The 11,421-nt window shown below is 37.5% G+C and overlaps 1 protein-coding gene across 1 annotated transcript; it reads right to left on the reverse strand.

Annotated features, from left to right (window-relative positions):
• Positions 1-1,529: 1,529 nt before the first annotated feature.
• Positions 1,530-9,312, reverse strand: cpn1 (carboxypeptidase N, polypeptide 1). Its single transcript, XM_060939943.1, has 9 exons — positions 8,713-9,312; positions 7,252-7,448; positions 6,658-6,813; positions 4,936-5,112; positions 4,714-4,825; positions 4,156-4,295; positions 3,667-3,766; positions 3,443-3,561; positions 1,530-3,343 (listed from the first exon to the last, which is right to left on the reverse strand). The coding sequence occupies exons 1-9, from the start codon at positions 8,945-8,947 to the stop codon at positions 3,227-3,229; spliced, it is 1,353 nt and encodes a 450-aa protein (XP_060795926.1). The 5' UTR covers positions 8,948-9,312; the 3' UTR covers positions 1,530-3,226.
• Positions 9,313-11,421: the final 2,109 nt, after the last annotated feature.

An 11,421-nucleotide genomic window follows, 5' to 3' on the forward strand; every position in this document is an offset into this window, starting at 1 on the left:
CATGCAAATTTATCAAAACAATTCATCAATTTCCTCATGAGTGGCATATAGAGAGTTATGTCACAGTTTTGAATCTCCATGTCCCGGATGTAGTGTATATGAAAAACAGGAGTGGTGTATTTCCCAGTAAAACACTTGTGTCCATATAAAATAATGTTTGCATCCTGACCTCCTTTTTTCATTATCTGTGATCTAGTCCTGCTGTGAATCTTACCTCATATAACTTCTATAACGGATTTACAGATTTATGGTGTGTTAGCATTTACTGACCTCCCTGAACAAAGAAACAATGGAAGGAAACTTTCTAAAACTGGGAAAGCCATACCATGTCATGAGCCATTAAGCAAGCAAATTATTTTTAGTCACACAAACACATTTTTTAGTTCGCTCATTACAGTTTTTCTACATTGTAGAACAATACTGCAGACATCAAATCTATAAAGTAATGTCTGGAACATATATGGAATTATGTAGTAAACAAAAAAATGTTTAAAAATATATATATATTTCATATTTTAGATTCTTCAAAGCTACCTTGATGACGCTTTACACAGTATTAGCATGATCTTAACCAACTTCATAAGGTAGTCATCTGGAATGCTTTTCAATTAACAGAGGTCAAAAGTTATTTAGTGCAATTTCTTGCTTTCTTAATGTGTTTGAGATCAAACAATAAATGATAAAAATACAGTAAATAAGCCCTGTTTCACAACTGGAGTAATCCATATTATTATCAAGAACCGCTCGACGAAGTGAAGAAAAACGACATCCATCATTACTTTAAGACGTGAAGTGTTTTAAATGAATAAAAATAAAGAAAAACAATTGAATTAGGTGTATCCAAACTTTCTCTCATAACTGTGCCTGTTCTTCTATCATTATTGCACTGTCTTGCAATGTTTATTAAACTTTTGTTCCAAATGTGTTGTTTTATATAGCACCTTGGTCCTGGAGGAACGTTGTTTTGTTTGACTGTGTACTGTACCGACTGTATATAGTTGAAATGATGATAACGCCACTTGACTCAACTTGATAGTTTACATGTCCAGTAAAGACAATAAGTTTTGTATGCTGGTCTTTCTTTCTTTGCTCAATGAATCATCTGTACACTATCTCTTACAATCTGTAGCAAGCATCTTTTTCCATGAGTTGCCAACTGAGTCAACACCAAGTCAACAGCTGACAAAGTGGAGGACATGATTATATTATTCATTGTAGCCCAGACCACACTAATGTATTCAGCTCATTTTCCTGACACTATACTGCCCACTGCATCTGACAGAATACCCCAGATCAGTCCATACAGACTGTATGAAAAGCTTGTTTTATAGTCACTCCTACACTCCTTTTCATTGACTGCAATCATGTGAGTGTTTAGCTCTCTGTTTCTATTCTCTGTTATTTACTGTCATTTGTCTGCTTTCACAATTTGTTTGAGTTGGTGAAAGGTGGTGGTATGCAGTGGAATTTTGTGGTTTGATTGTTACCATTCCGACCGTCATAACCGATACTGGAAATAAACATTTAGACATATTTAAATATGATCATTTTATTCATGGAATTGACATATCGAGTAGCTTTAATATTCAATAGTAAATTTAATTAATAAAAAAAACCCTCAAATATAGACAGTAGTCATTAGATAGATTACAAATAATTACAGTTGTTTACTTGAAGTATTATCTGCAGGTAAAAAGCACTTGATGCGAAAATGTAAATGCAAACACATGAAAATAAAGACACTCATATTAAGCACTTTGCTGTTTTTTCCCCTTTTCTCATTTTAACAGTAATCTGTCAGAGTTTAAAAACAACTTCCTTACTTTACACCTCACACAGAATGTTTCATGACATACATACATACAGTACATGTGGCTGCAAAAGTAGGTATACAGTAAGGATTATTCCAGTATTACCAATATTATAATAATGGTGCTTGGTTTTATTTAATACTAACGTTTTGTTTTTCATTACTGTATACCTACTTTTACAGCCCCCTGTATTTTGTCCTGGGAGATCTATTTAAAAATGTGCTTTTGTACTAAGCTGCGCTGAAAACAGAAGTGCGTGTTATGATCAATATATGATGACCTGTTCCTGCAGCTTCTGGTTGTAGGGCACATATCCAGGGTTCAGGACATTCCTGGAGCAAGGTTTTCCTTTTCCTGTACGTCAAACATTACTTTTTTTCCTGGTTGTTTGTGATCCATAGGAAAATAGTGAAAACCCACAGGCTTTTGAACAGCTAAATATGAAGATATAGGTGAACAAGTAGACCATTGTGTGTTTAGGGATTTATAAGCTTTTCTTGGGTTATGGTTTTGAACTTCTCTACAGTACAGTGAATTTTATAGAATAATTTTATAGAACAAATGGGTCCAGAAGCATGCTCTAGTTCTTACAGCCTTTCATGTGGACAACAGTGACCTCTTTTGTACAAATATACAACAACAAGTATCAAATAATAAACACCCTTTTTTTAATATAATACTTTTGTCATGAATGGATTTATTTTAAATCCATTTAGCATTATGGATTGTTCATCTTACTCTAATTATAAATTACTCTAATCTAATTAATTCTTTTAAAATATATAGAGTATTAATTTCCCATCATCAGACAGATGATGCAGAAGCAGAACTACACAGGATATAAAACAGTCTTTACAATTCTGTAAATATTCAGTACTTTACAACAATCCAACTGATGCTGTAACAGTCTTACAACTGTTAAAAGGCTAACTGTCTCTGTAATATCTACGATTATTTTTTTTTTGTTAAAGTCGTAATATGTAATGACAAACTCATCAAGACAATACTGACTAATGACCCATTTCTTTGCTACATTTAATTATGCTTGATTACATTTTTGAAGGGTCTGCATAAAATGTTGCTTGATCAAAGGAGACTGTTAAACTCTAAGTGCTGATGTACAATACTCGTGGCACATCATAACATTGCCTTATTATCTAAATTATTTTTTTAATTATATGCCGATTCCTTTCTATGGATCTGACGTTATTTAATACATGCATTTCTTGAGCATTACATGAATGCGAATTCATTTCAATAGAACATCCTTGGTAAAACATAATATTAAGGATCCAAGACAAACTGAGGCCTGAGGAAGTATGTTTCAGTGATGTGATTTGTAACAGCGATAGTCTAAACTTCCTTTGCCAACATTTTCAAGGAAGGTGTCTCTCTCGCTCTCGCTTTTTTTTTTTTTATCTTGGACCAAAGTTGGCTAGAGGAACTTGGGCTGCTGACAAGCTTTTCTTATCTTGATGGTCCCTCACATTCAAGTTTGTCTCTTTTGGTGCTGGTTTCAAATAGAAGTATAACTGAAAGCAAAAAGCATATATCCATATGTGCACATACTATTTTGTGTCATTAAATTAAATGTAGATGTATGGCATTGATAGCATTTATTTTATTCTCACCTTTATGGCCTCTGCAGGTCCGACTGTCACTGTACTGGTGGAAGACTGGTAGCCTGGTACAAAGGCAGTCACAGTGTAGGTTCCTGGCAAAAGCAGACGGAAATAATCTCCATCTGCACCTAGGACATGAGACAGAGTTGCAATCAGTATTAGACACTACCTATAAGGTATTTATTAAATCGTTAAATCTTGTTTATTTATCCACATTGTAAAGATTTACTAACCACTGGTTATGTCATGGTTTATGCCTGCCACTGAGATCACTGCATTGCTGATGGGGTTGTTATTCTCATCGTAGACCATTCCTTTAATGCCATGGTGAACCTGGGGATAAATCATATTACAGTCCAGATTTATTTTAGTTATATTGGTTATATTGTATATGCCCTAGACGTAGGTAGTAAAAGTTTCCATCCATGTTGTGTTCTGTGCTATCAATGAATAGTATTGCTAGGACTAAGTTGTAACTTTTATACCCATAGCCCACTCAAAGCACAAAGAGGTAGATTAGTTACATACTAATGCAATCCTGCAACACTGGGTTATTGTTTGACCCTCTCTCACATCTCGTCTATAATACTATGTCCTCTAATTTCCCATTTCATTATGGACACAATGCACTTTAATCAGGTGTATGCTTTCCCCAAAAAGTTAAACCTCGATGTATTTCAGTGAAGTGAGATATGACCCAAGCTCTGGGAAGTGGTACTCACCTGTTCCAGGTAGGACACCAGAGCCTCCCTGTTGGCCAGCCATTCTCTGGCCAGAGTGCTTGCTGGGGGGAATTTATTACAGCTCAACTCCAGAGTGATCTCAAAGCAGTTAGTGTACAGGTAGTTAAAGTCCTGCATACCTGCAAACACAAAATGCTGATGTTTAACCATATACAGGGTTAGTCAAAATTTTATGTTAACACTAATGGATTAGTTTTCTCCTGCAGACAGACGTACGCCATGGGTGACAGATTAACACTGGAGCAAAGAAGAGTTTAAATGGTACTGTTGCTCACTGGTTTTTGTGTGTTGAACACGATGGCGAACAGGTTGAGACCGTCCTGTAAATCATCTTGCACATATGATGTATGTTTTGTGAATAAATGGTTTCTACCATTTAAGTGTTCACATAATTTTGACTAACCCTGTATATTCACTCCCTGTGAAGAATTCAGTTCTGGCCTTGTGTTGATGAGAGGAATTAAATTGTTCAATAATTAAACATTTGGTCATTTTAATTATATTACGAGATATAATCCAATAAAAGCATCCACTGACCCTTGGATAGTGTGTACCAACTGGCTCCATTGGTAATCCCCTCCTCAAAGTAATCTCCACAGTTATAGCCTTTATGCATCCAGCTGTGAGCATAGGAGTAAGTCTTTGCCAACTACACACACACACACACACACACACACAGACCATATAATAAATTAAGTACTATTTAATTAACTTATTCTAAAAATTCATATGCATTCACTCAATTGAATTATTACATACGTTTTTGAAGAGCTTGTCATCCGGAGTGGAAGAATATGCAGATCTACCTCTGAAACGGGCTTCTCTGGATTTGTCAAAAGGGTAGTTTGCCACCACTGCTCCTCCATGCAGATTTGCTGATAGAACAAAGTTATAACTTTGCATCCATCTAATAACTGCAAGAGTCTCTGGTTCAACCTAGAGGCAGAAAGAGCACAGGAGGAAAACTGTACTGTATATATTAATGTTCTCCACATTTACCAACCACACAGTATGACTGTACACACCGCCCCTGGGAGAAATGATTAACTATGTCAGTGGAAAGTTATCATGGTCGTCTACCATGACATAATGCATCCTAATAACCCATTAAAGGTAATAAAGGAGAATAAACAACTGGCTGCATTAATTGCTTTGGGTCAGATCAATTTGGCACCACAGTTTGTTGTCCTTGCAGATGCACTAGAATGTTAATCCAGACTAAGCTTGGTGAAAGATCATATTTGTTATGTATCAATCTTGGCTTCTTAGTGACCTCATAGGTTGGTTTCTGGGGAAAATCCCTCCCCAGCACTATGCGATGTGTGAGTTAAAGGTTTTATAGCATGCAATAATATCTGAGGTGTGCTTAGCTGCTATCTAAAATGTTATTGTGTCCTAATCTGGATTTCTTATTGAGACAAATGTGTTAAATTAAGATGTCCTTGCATAGATACAATACTATTCAAATAAGAAAAGATTAACTGTATCCTGTTTTTTAAAATCACTTAACTGTAATCCGTTTTGAATTTCACATTAACTAAGAGTCATTGTTATTTAATTCCCCATCGTCCTCAGCCAGCTGCTTTCACTTTGACTCTGTCACTGCAGTAGCTTTATTGAAACGTTCGGGGAACTGATCTGCATGAAATATTTCCAGTGTCTGCATTTTAAAATAACAATACTGAATTGCAGTGTCTGATACAGGCCAGACTAGTACTTTAAAACCTTGGAAGGATACGTCTGTAATGAGTGATGGATAGCTCATCTCATTCTCATTATCTCTAGCCGCTTTATCCTGTTCTACGGGGTCGCAAGCAAGCTGGAGCCTATCCCAGCTGACTACGGGCGAAAGGCGGGGTTCACCCTGGACAAGTCGCCAGGTCATCACAGGGCTGATACATAGACACAGACAACCATTCACACTCACATTCACACCTACGGTCAATTTAGAGTCACCAGTTAATCTAACCTGCATGTCTTTGGACTGTGGGGGAAACCGGAGCACCCGGAGGAAACCCACGCGGACACGGGGAGAACATGCAAACTCCGCACAGAAAGGCCCTCGCCGGCCACAGGGCTTGAACCCGGACCTTCTTGCTGTGAGGCAACAGCGCTAACTACTACACCACCGTGCCGCCGTGATGGATAGCTGATACTGATAAAAAAAAAACAATATTTTCTGTCCTGTGGGTTTGTGTAATCCATGCCATATATAGCATTTACCTTTTAAAAAAAGGTTTGTGCAAGATTGTGACAGATATGAAAGCAAAACAACATACAACACGTGAAGCTGTTGTAGTTGCTACCGTGTTTCAAATATTTTGGGTTTCTCAAATGAGAATTGTTTACCTTTTATTTTATTGGTTGTCCTGTACATGTCCTCTCAAGTTATCTTGGTGTACTTACTGTATCCATTAAAAAAAAAAGTCATAAAGCAGGTTGTTGGACAGTGAATGATCATTGTTATTTTGCGCTACCCACTTGGTTTTCCCAGTTGTCTGGAAGAGGCAAATGGTGATTCTGTCCATTGTTCTTCTCATTGTAATACATAAGGGCATTCAGGTCAGGGAAATTGCGATTTAGGTCCACATATCTGGAATTCCCACGCCCCACCAGGTAACCATTGAACTCTGGACCCTGGAAGCCAGAAAAATCATTTCTACAGTATGTATACTGAACTGTTTCATAAATGCTAATAAGTATAAGGAAACGTCATTAATGGTATTGCATCAGATCTTGTACATAGTGAATAGTTATGTGCACATGGAGAATCATAGCCAGTTGATGTATTTTGGTACAGTGCAGTTGGTTTGTGATGTGTAAGATGGTAAACGTCATTTTAAATATATCTGTTGCTGGGCATTGAGTTTGTGCCTGAAGTAAACTGTACTTGCAGTATGGTTATTCATGCTGGATCAGATAAGATATTTTATAAAGCATGAGCCCAGACGTCTGCACATACTGACTGTTTAAATAATCTCGAAAAAGCTGTGATAGTTTTTCCTTCTCACACTGAGGGCATGTATGAATAAGCTTTTGAGATTTATTTTTCCTTCATAATTAGGGTTTTAATACCTGCCTAGCCGCCACTTCGTAGCCATCTGGATTCATGGAGGGCAGAATGTGAATGCGTGTGTTGTGGATGAGCTCCGTAATCCGTTGGTTCCCCACTTGGTACTCATCACACAAGAACTGAGAGAGGTAGAGGAGTAGCTCACGGCCCAGCACCTCATTCCCATGCATATTCCCTATATACTTGAACTCCGGCTCCACTAGAAAACAAATGTCAAGTCACCACTGTCAGGAAGTCAGAAGAGCATGTAGTCACATCTGCAAAAGGCATACAAGCTGATAACAGCAGAGCTCTAATTTGAAAAACTGAGAGGTTCACATGTAATTAAGTTTCTAGTTTTCTTCTTGAGTGTACTGCAGGGTTTTCTATTTATTTATTTGGCCTAGTTTCACAATCAAGATAACCTACATTTCAAAGTCCCCATTTCACTTTCTTAGTAAAGTGTTCAATTTTAGCAAGGAGAACATCTAATGGATGATGTGAATGAGACAGGCTGCATATGTATCAGTTGTTAATCACATAATGATGGGATTACTGGGAGTGTGTGAGCAACAAAGACATTGACTGAATTAAATTGGTACCTCTTTCGACTTCAGCATTTCATCAGACTACATGTAAGGTCCCACAATCTTTCTCATATATGCAATCACAAGCACACTGCTTAATATAAGCACCATGTTGATCATAAACTGATAAGTGGAGTCATAGCCTGGACTGCTGGCGAGGTTCCTGTTTTTGTGCTTTTCACCTTATTGTGGAACATGCATACATCCTCCAATTCTACTGAAGGAAGCCCATACATCAGCAAAAAAAAAAAAAAAAAGCAGCTCTCCTGACTCCACTCTCACAATTTTTGTTGCTGGCATGTTGTTGTCAACTGAAAGTGTAGAGACGAAAAGTGTCTTGTATGGTTATACCTAAACAATCCCCAATGTTTATATCAATGTAAATCATTGTTGTTCTCAGTTTATTGCAAGAGGAAAGACGGAACTTTAGCAGCATTCACAGGATGTCTTGCTTGATTCGTGTAAATCATGTGTGCTCTTTGCACAAAGGCTGTTTCTGTGTACTTTAGCTGTTGACAGACCTTTCATTTTCTTTCAACAGCTGAGCGACACAGGGTCACCAGGTCACATTAGATTATAAATCAGAAACCTATCTTCTCTAATGGGCATGGAGCAGACTAAATTGCATCAAGTGTTGGCTTCAAAACTAATAGACAAGAAATGGCCTTCTATTTTCAGTGCATTTAAATTTCCTCACATCAATTTAACTGTGGTTTACACTGGCTGGTTCAATTACATTATGCATCATCTCCTTTTAGAATACATCTCTACCAGAGTTTAGGAGGTGTCATCTGGCAACTGTACATTGTTCGCTATGATTTCTCCAAACATTGTTAGGAAATCTTGGAAAATAGATTTAAGCGTAAGACTGACTCTGAAGTAGGTAAAGACACTCACATGCTTCATGGATGCCTGGATTATCGCTGAACTCCAGGACGTAAAGGTGGCGTCCCTCCACACTGCGACCAATGCTGTAGATGCGGGTGATGTAGGGACAATGGCTCTGGATGGAGAACAGAGCGCGTACCATCTCCTCATATCCATGGTGTTGGAAATCAACAGCCCTAGTCATTGGAGCCCAAAGCCCTAGGAGCAGTACTCCAGTCCAAACTACACAACTGCCTGACAACATGGTCCTGTTCTGCTCCACAAACAGAGAGCTGTTCCCTCTCCCTCACTTGCTCTTTCCCTCTCCCTGTCCCTCCTTTTCTCATTCCACTCATCTGGTCTGTCTCCTCCCTCACACTCATATACAGGAGAAAGTACAGATAACTCGCCCCTCCTTCTCTATATTTCATGTACAAGGTTTCCTCATAAACACTGACAAATGTGTGAAAATGTGTGAGGCAACACAAGTTGTCTGCCTGTGATATGGGCTACAGTGTACACTAAGAAAACATACACCATATCTACTCAAAATTAAGGCAACAGATTACAAGCAATATTATTAATTAAGTATAATTATGTTTGGTTTTGAGTTAATATAAATTAAATGAGACCTTTTATAGTTATCCATTTAATATGAGTAGATTCAAATAGAAAACAAAAAGGAGTTAATTACAACCTAAAAAACAGAGTTGACATGAAAAACAGAAACCTCTAGATTTGTAAATAGTACTAATAAAAATTAATTTAATTCTACATATCAATGATATATAGTTGAGTAATAATCATCTGGATTTATCAGAGCATCGATTAGAATTTATTCAATGCAATAATATCTAAATTTCCTTCTTTATTAGGAATAGCAAAACTCGATCATTAATGAAGAACTCTTGACTTTATTTTCAACGTTGCCAGCATGATCTAAAAAGTCACATACAGCTAAAAGTACAGTTTTAAGAAACAGGGGCCAAAATTCTGCAAAATAGCCATCTGAATACTGTAAACACCTGAAAAAAAGACAAAAAAAAATCACCTTAATTATAAGTCAAATTGCTCAAAATCCTCAGTGTTCGAATGAAAAATAAAATAAGTAAAATTATATAATAACATTAAGCAATGAAAGACATTAATACATAACACCACCCCATTAAATCCAAAACATGGGCTCAAAATAGAAGTTTAAATATCACAGACAGGTACAATTATCTACTTGTGCATGGAAACAATAACCAATCAAGAAGGAAACCTGAAGTTTTTAAAGTGATTCAATGCAACTGGAACTGTGCGTTATTACCAGTGTCTCATGTCAAGCAGGCAATTTGGTCTTTAGGAACTGGTCCTCACAATTCAGGACTTAAACTTGAGCTATCTGGGATAACGAATTTGGTGCATTTGTCAAGCCATGAACATTTAAGCAAACCAAAGTTGAGTGGCGTGGGGTCTGTTAAAGATCTTACTTGAGATCTTATCAAATCTTAGTTGTCAGTTTCAACTACTTTATTAAAAGAAACAAACATAAAAAGCCTTCATACGCAATCAGACCAGAATAGAGTCAAATCAATACTGACAAATTTGCCATTTTTCAAACGTGCAGTTCTCCAGCTCTGCAGGGGAGCACTGAACATCGTGTAGCGCTGACAATGTAGACCTACTTAAAAGTGTGCACTGCAGCCACAGTCTCAAGCCAGAAGTTTGCTCTTGAGGGTCTGGACCTTGTTTGACAGCTTTGAAGCATCCAGTTCCAAGAAAAGTTTTTGGAATACCTCAAAGATGTACAATCCCGATTCCAAAAAAGTTGGGACAAAGTACAAATTGTAAATAAAAATGGAATGCAATAATTTACAAATCTCAAAAACTGATATTGTATTCACAATAGAACATAGACAACATATCAAATGTCGAAAGTGAGACATTTTGAAATTTCATGCCAAATATTGGCTCATTTGAAATTTCATGACAGCAACACATATCAAAAAAGTTGGGACAGGGGCAATAAGAGGCTGGAAAAGTTAAAGGTACAAAAAAGGAACAGCTGGAGGACCAAATTACAACTCATTAGGTCAATTGGCAATAGGTCATTAACATGACTGGGTATAAAAAGAGCATCTTGGAGTGGCAGCGGCTCTCAGAAGTAAAGATGGGAAGAGGATCACCAATCCCCCTAATTCTGCACCGACAAATAGTGGAGCAATATCAGAAAGGAGTTCGACAGTGTAAAATTGCAAAGAGTTTGAACATATCATCTACAGTGCATAATATCATCAAAAGACTCAGAGAATCTGGAAGAATCTCTGTGCGTAAGGGTCAAGGCCGGAAAACCATACTGGGTGCCCGTGATCTTCGGGCCCTTAGACGGCACTGCATCACATACAGGCGTGCTTCTGTATTGGAAATCACAAAATGGGCTCAGGAATATTTCCAGAGAACATTATCTGTGAACACAATTCACTGTGCCATCCGCCGTTGCCAGCTAAAACTCTATAGTTCAAAGAAGAAGCCGTATCTAAACATGATCCAGAAGCGCAGACGTCTTCTCTGGACCAAGGCTCATTTAAAATGGACTGTGGCAAAGTGGAAAACTGTTCTGTGGTCAGACGAATCAAAATTTGAAGTTCTTTATGGAAATCAGGGACGCCGTGTCATTCGGACTAAAGAGGAGAAGGACGACCCAAGTTGTTATCAGCGCTCAGTTCAGAAGCCTGCATCTCTGATGGTATGAGG

Source organism: Neoarius graeffei, chromosome 14, assembly GCF_027579695.1.
Source record: "Neoarius graeffei isolate fNeoGra1 chromosome 14, fNeoGra1.pri, whole genome shotgun sequence".
NCBI lineage: Eukaryota > Metazoa > Chordata > Actinopteri > Siluriformes > Ariidae > Neoarius > Neoarius graeffei.

What these genes read in the sequence shown, in the direction of transcription:
- cpn1 (XM_060939943.1), bottom strand. Translation starts at nt 8,947, where the DNA reads ATGTTGTCAGGCAGTTGTGTAGTTTGGACTGGAGTACTGCTCCTAGGG. An exon ending in TCCAGGCATCCATGAAGCAT is followed by an intron (nt 7,449 to 8,712) that starts GTGAGTGTCTTT and finishes TTTGTTTTCTAG; the next exon opens with TGGAGCCGGAGTTCAAGTAT. An exon ending in CAGACAACTGGGAAAACCAA is followed by an intron (nt 5,113 to 6,657) that starts GTGGGTAGCGCA and finishes TTCTGCCTCTAG; the next exon opens with GTTGAACCAGAGACTCTTGC.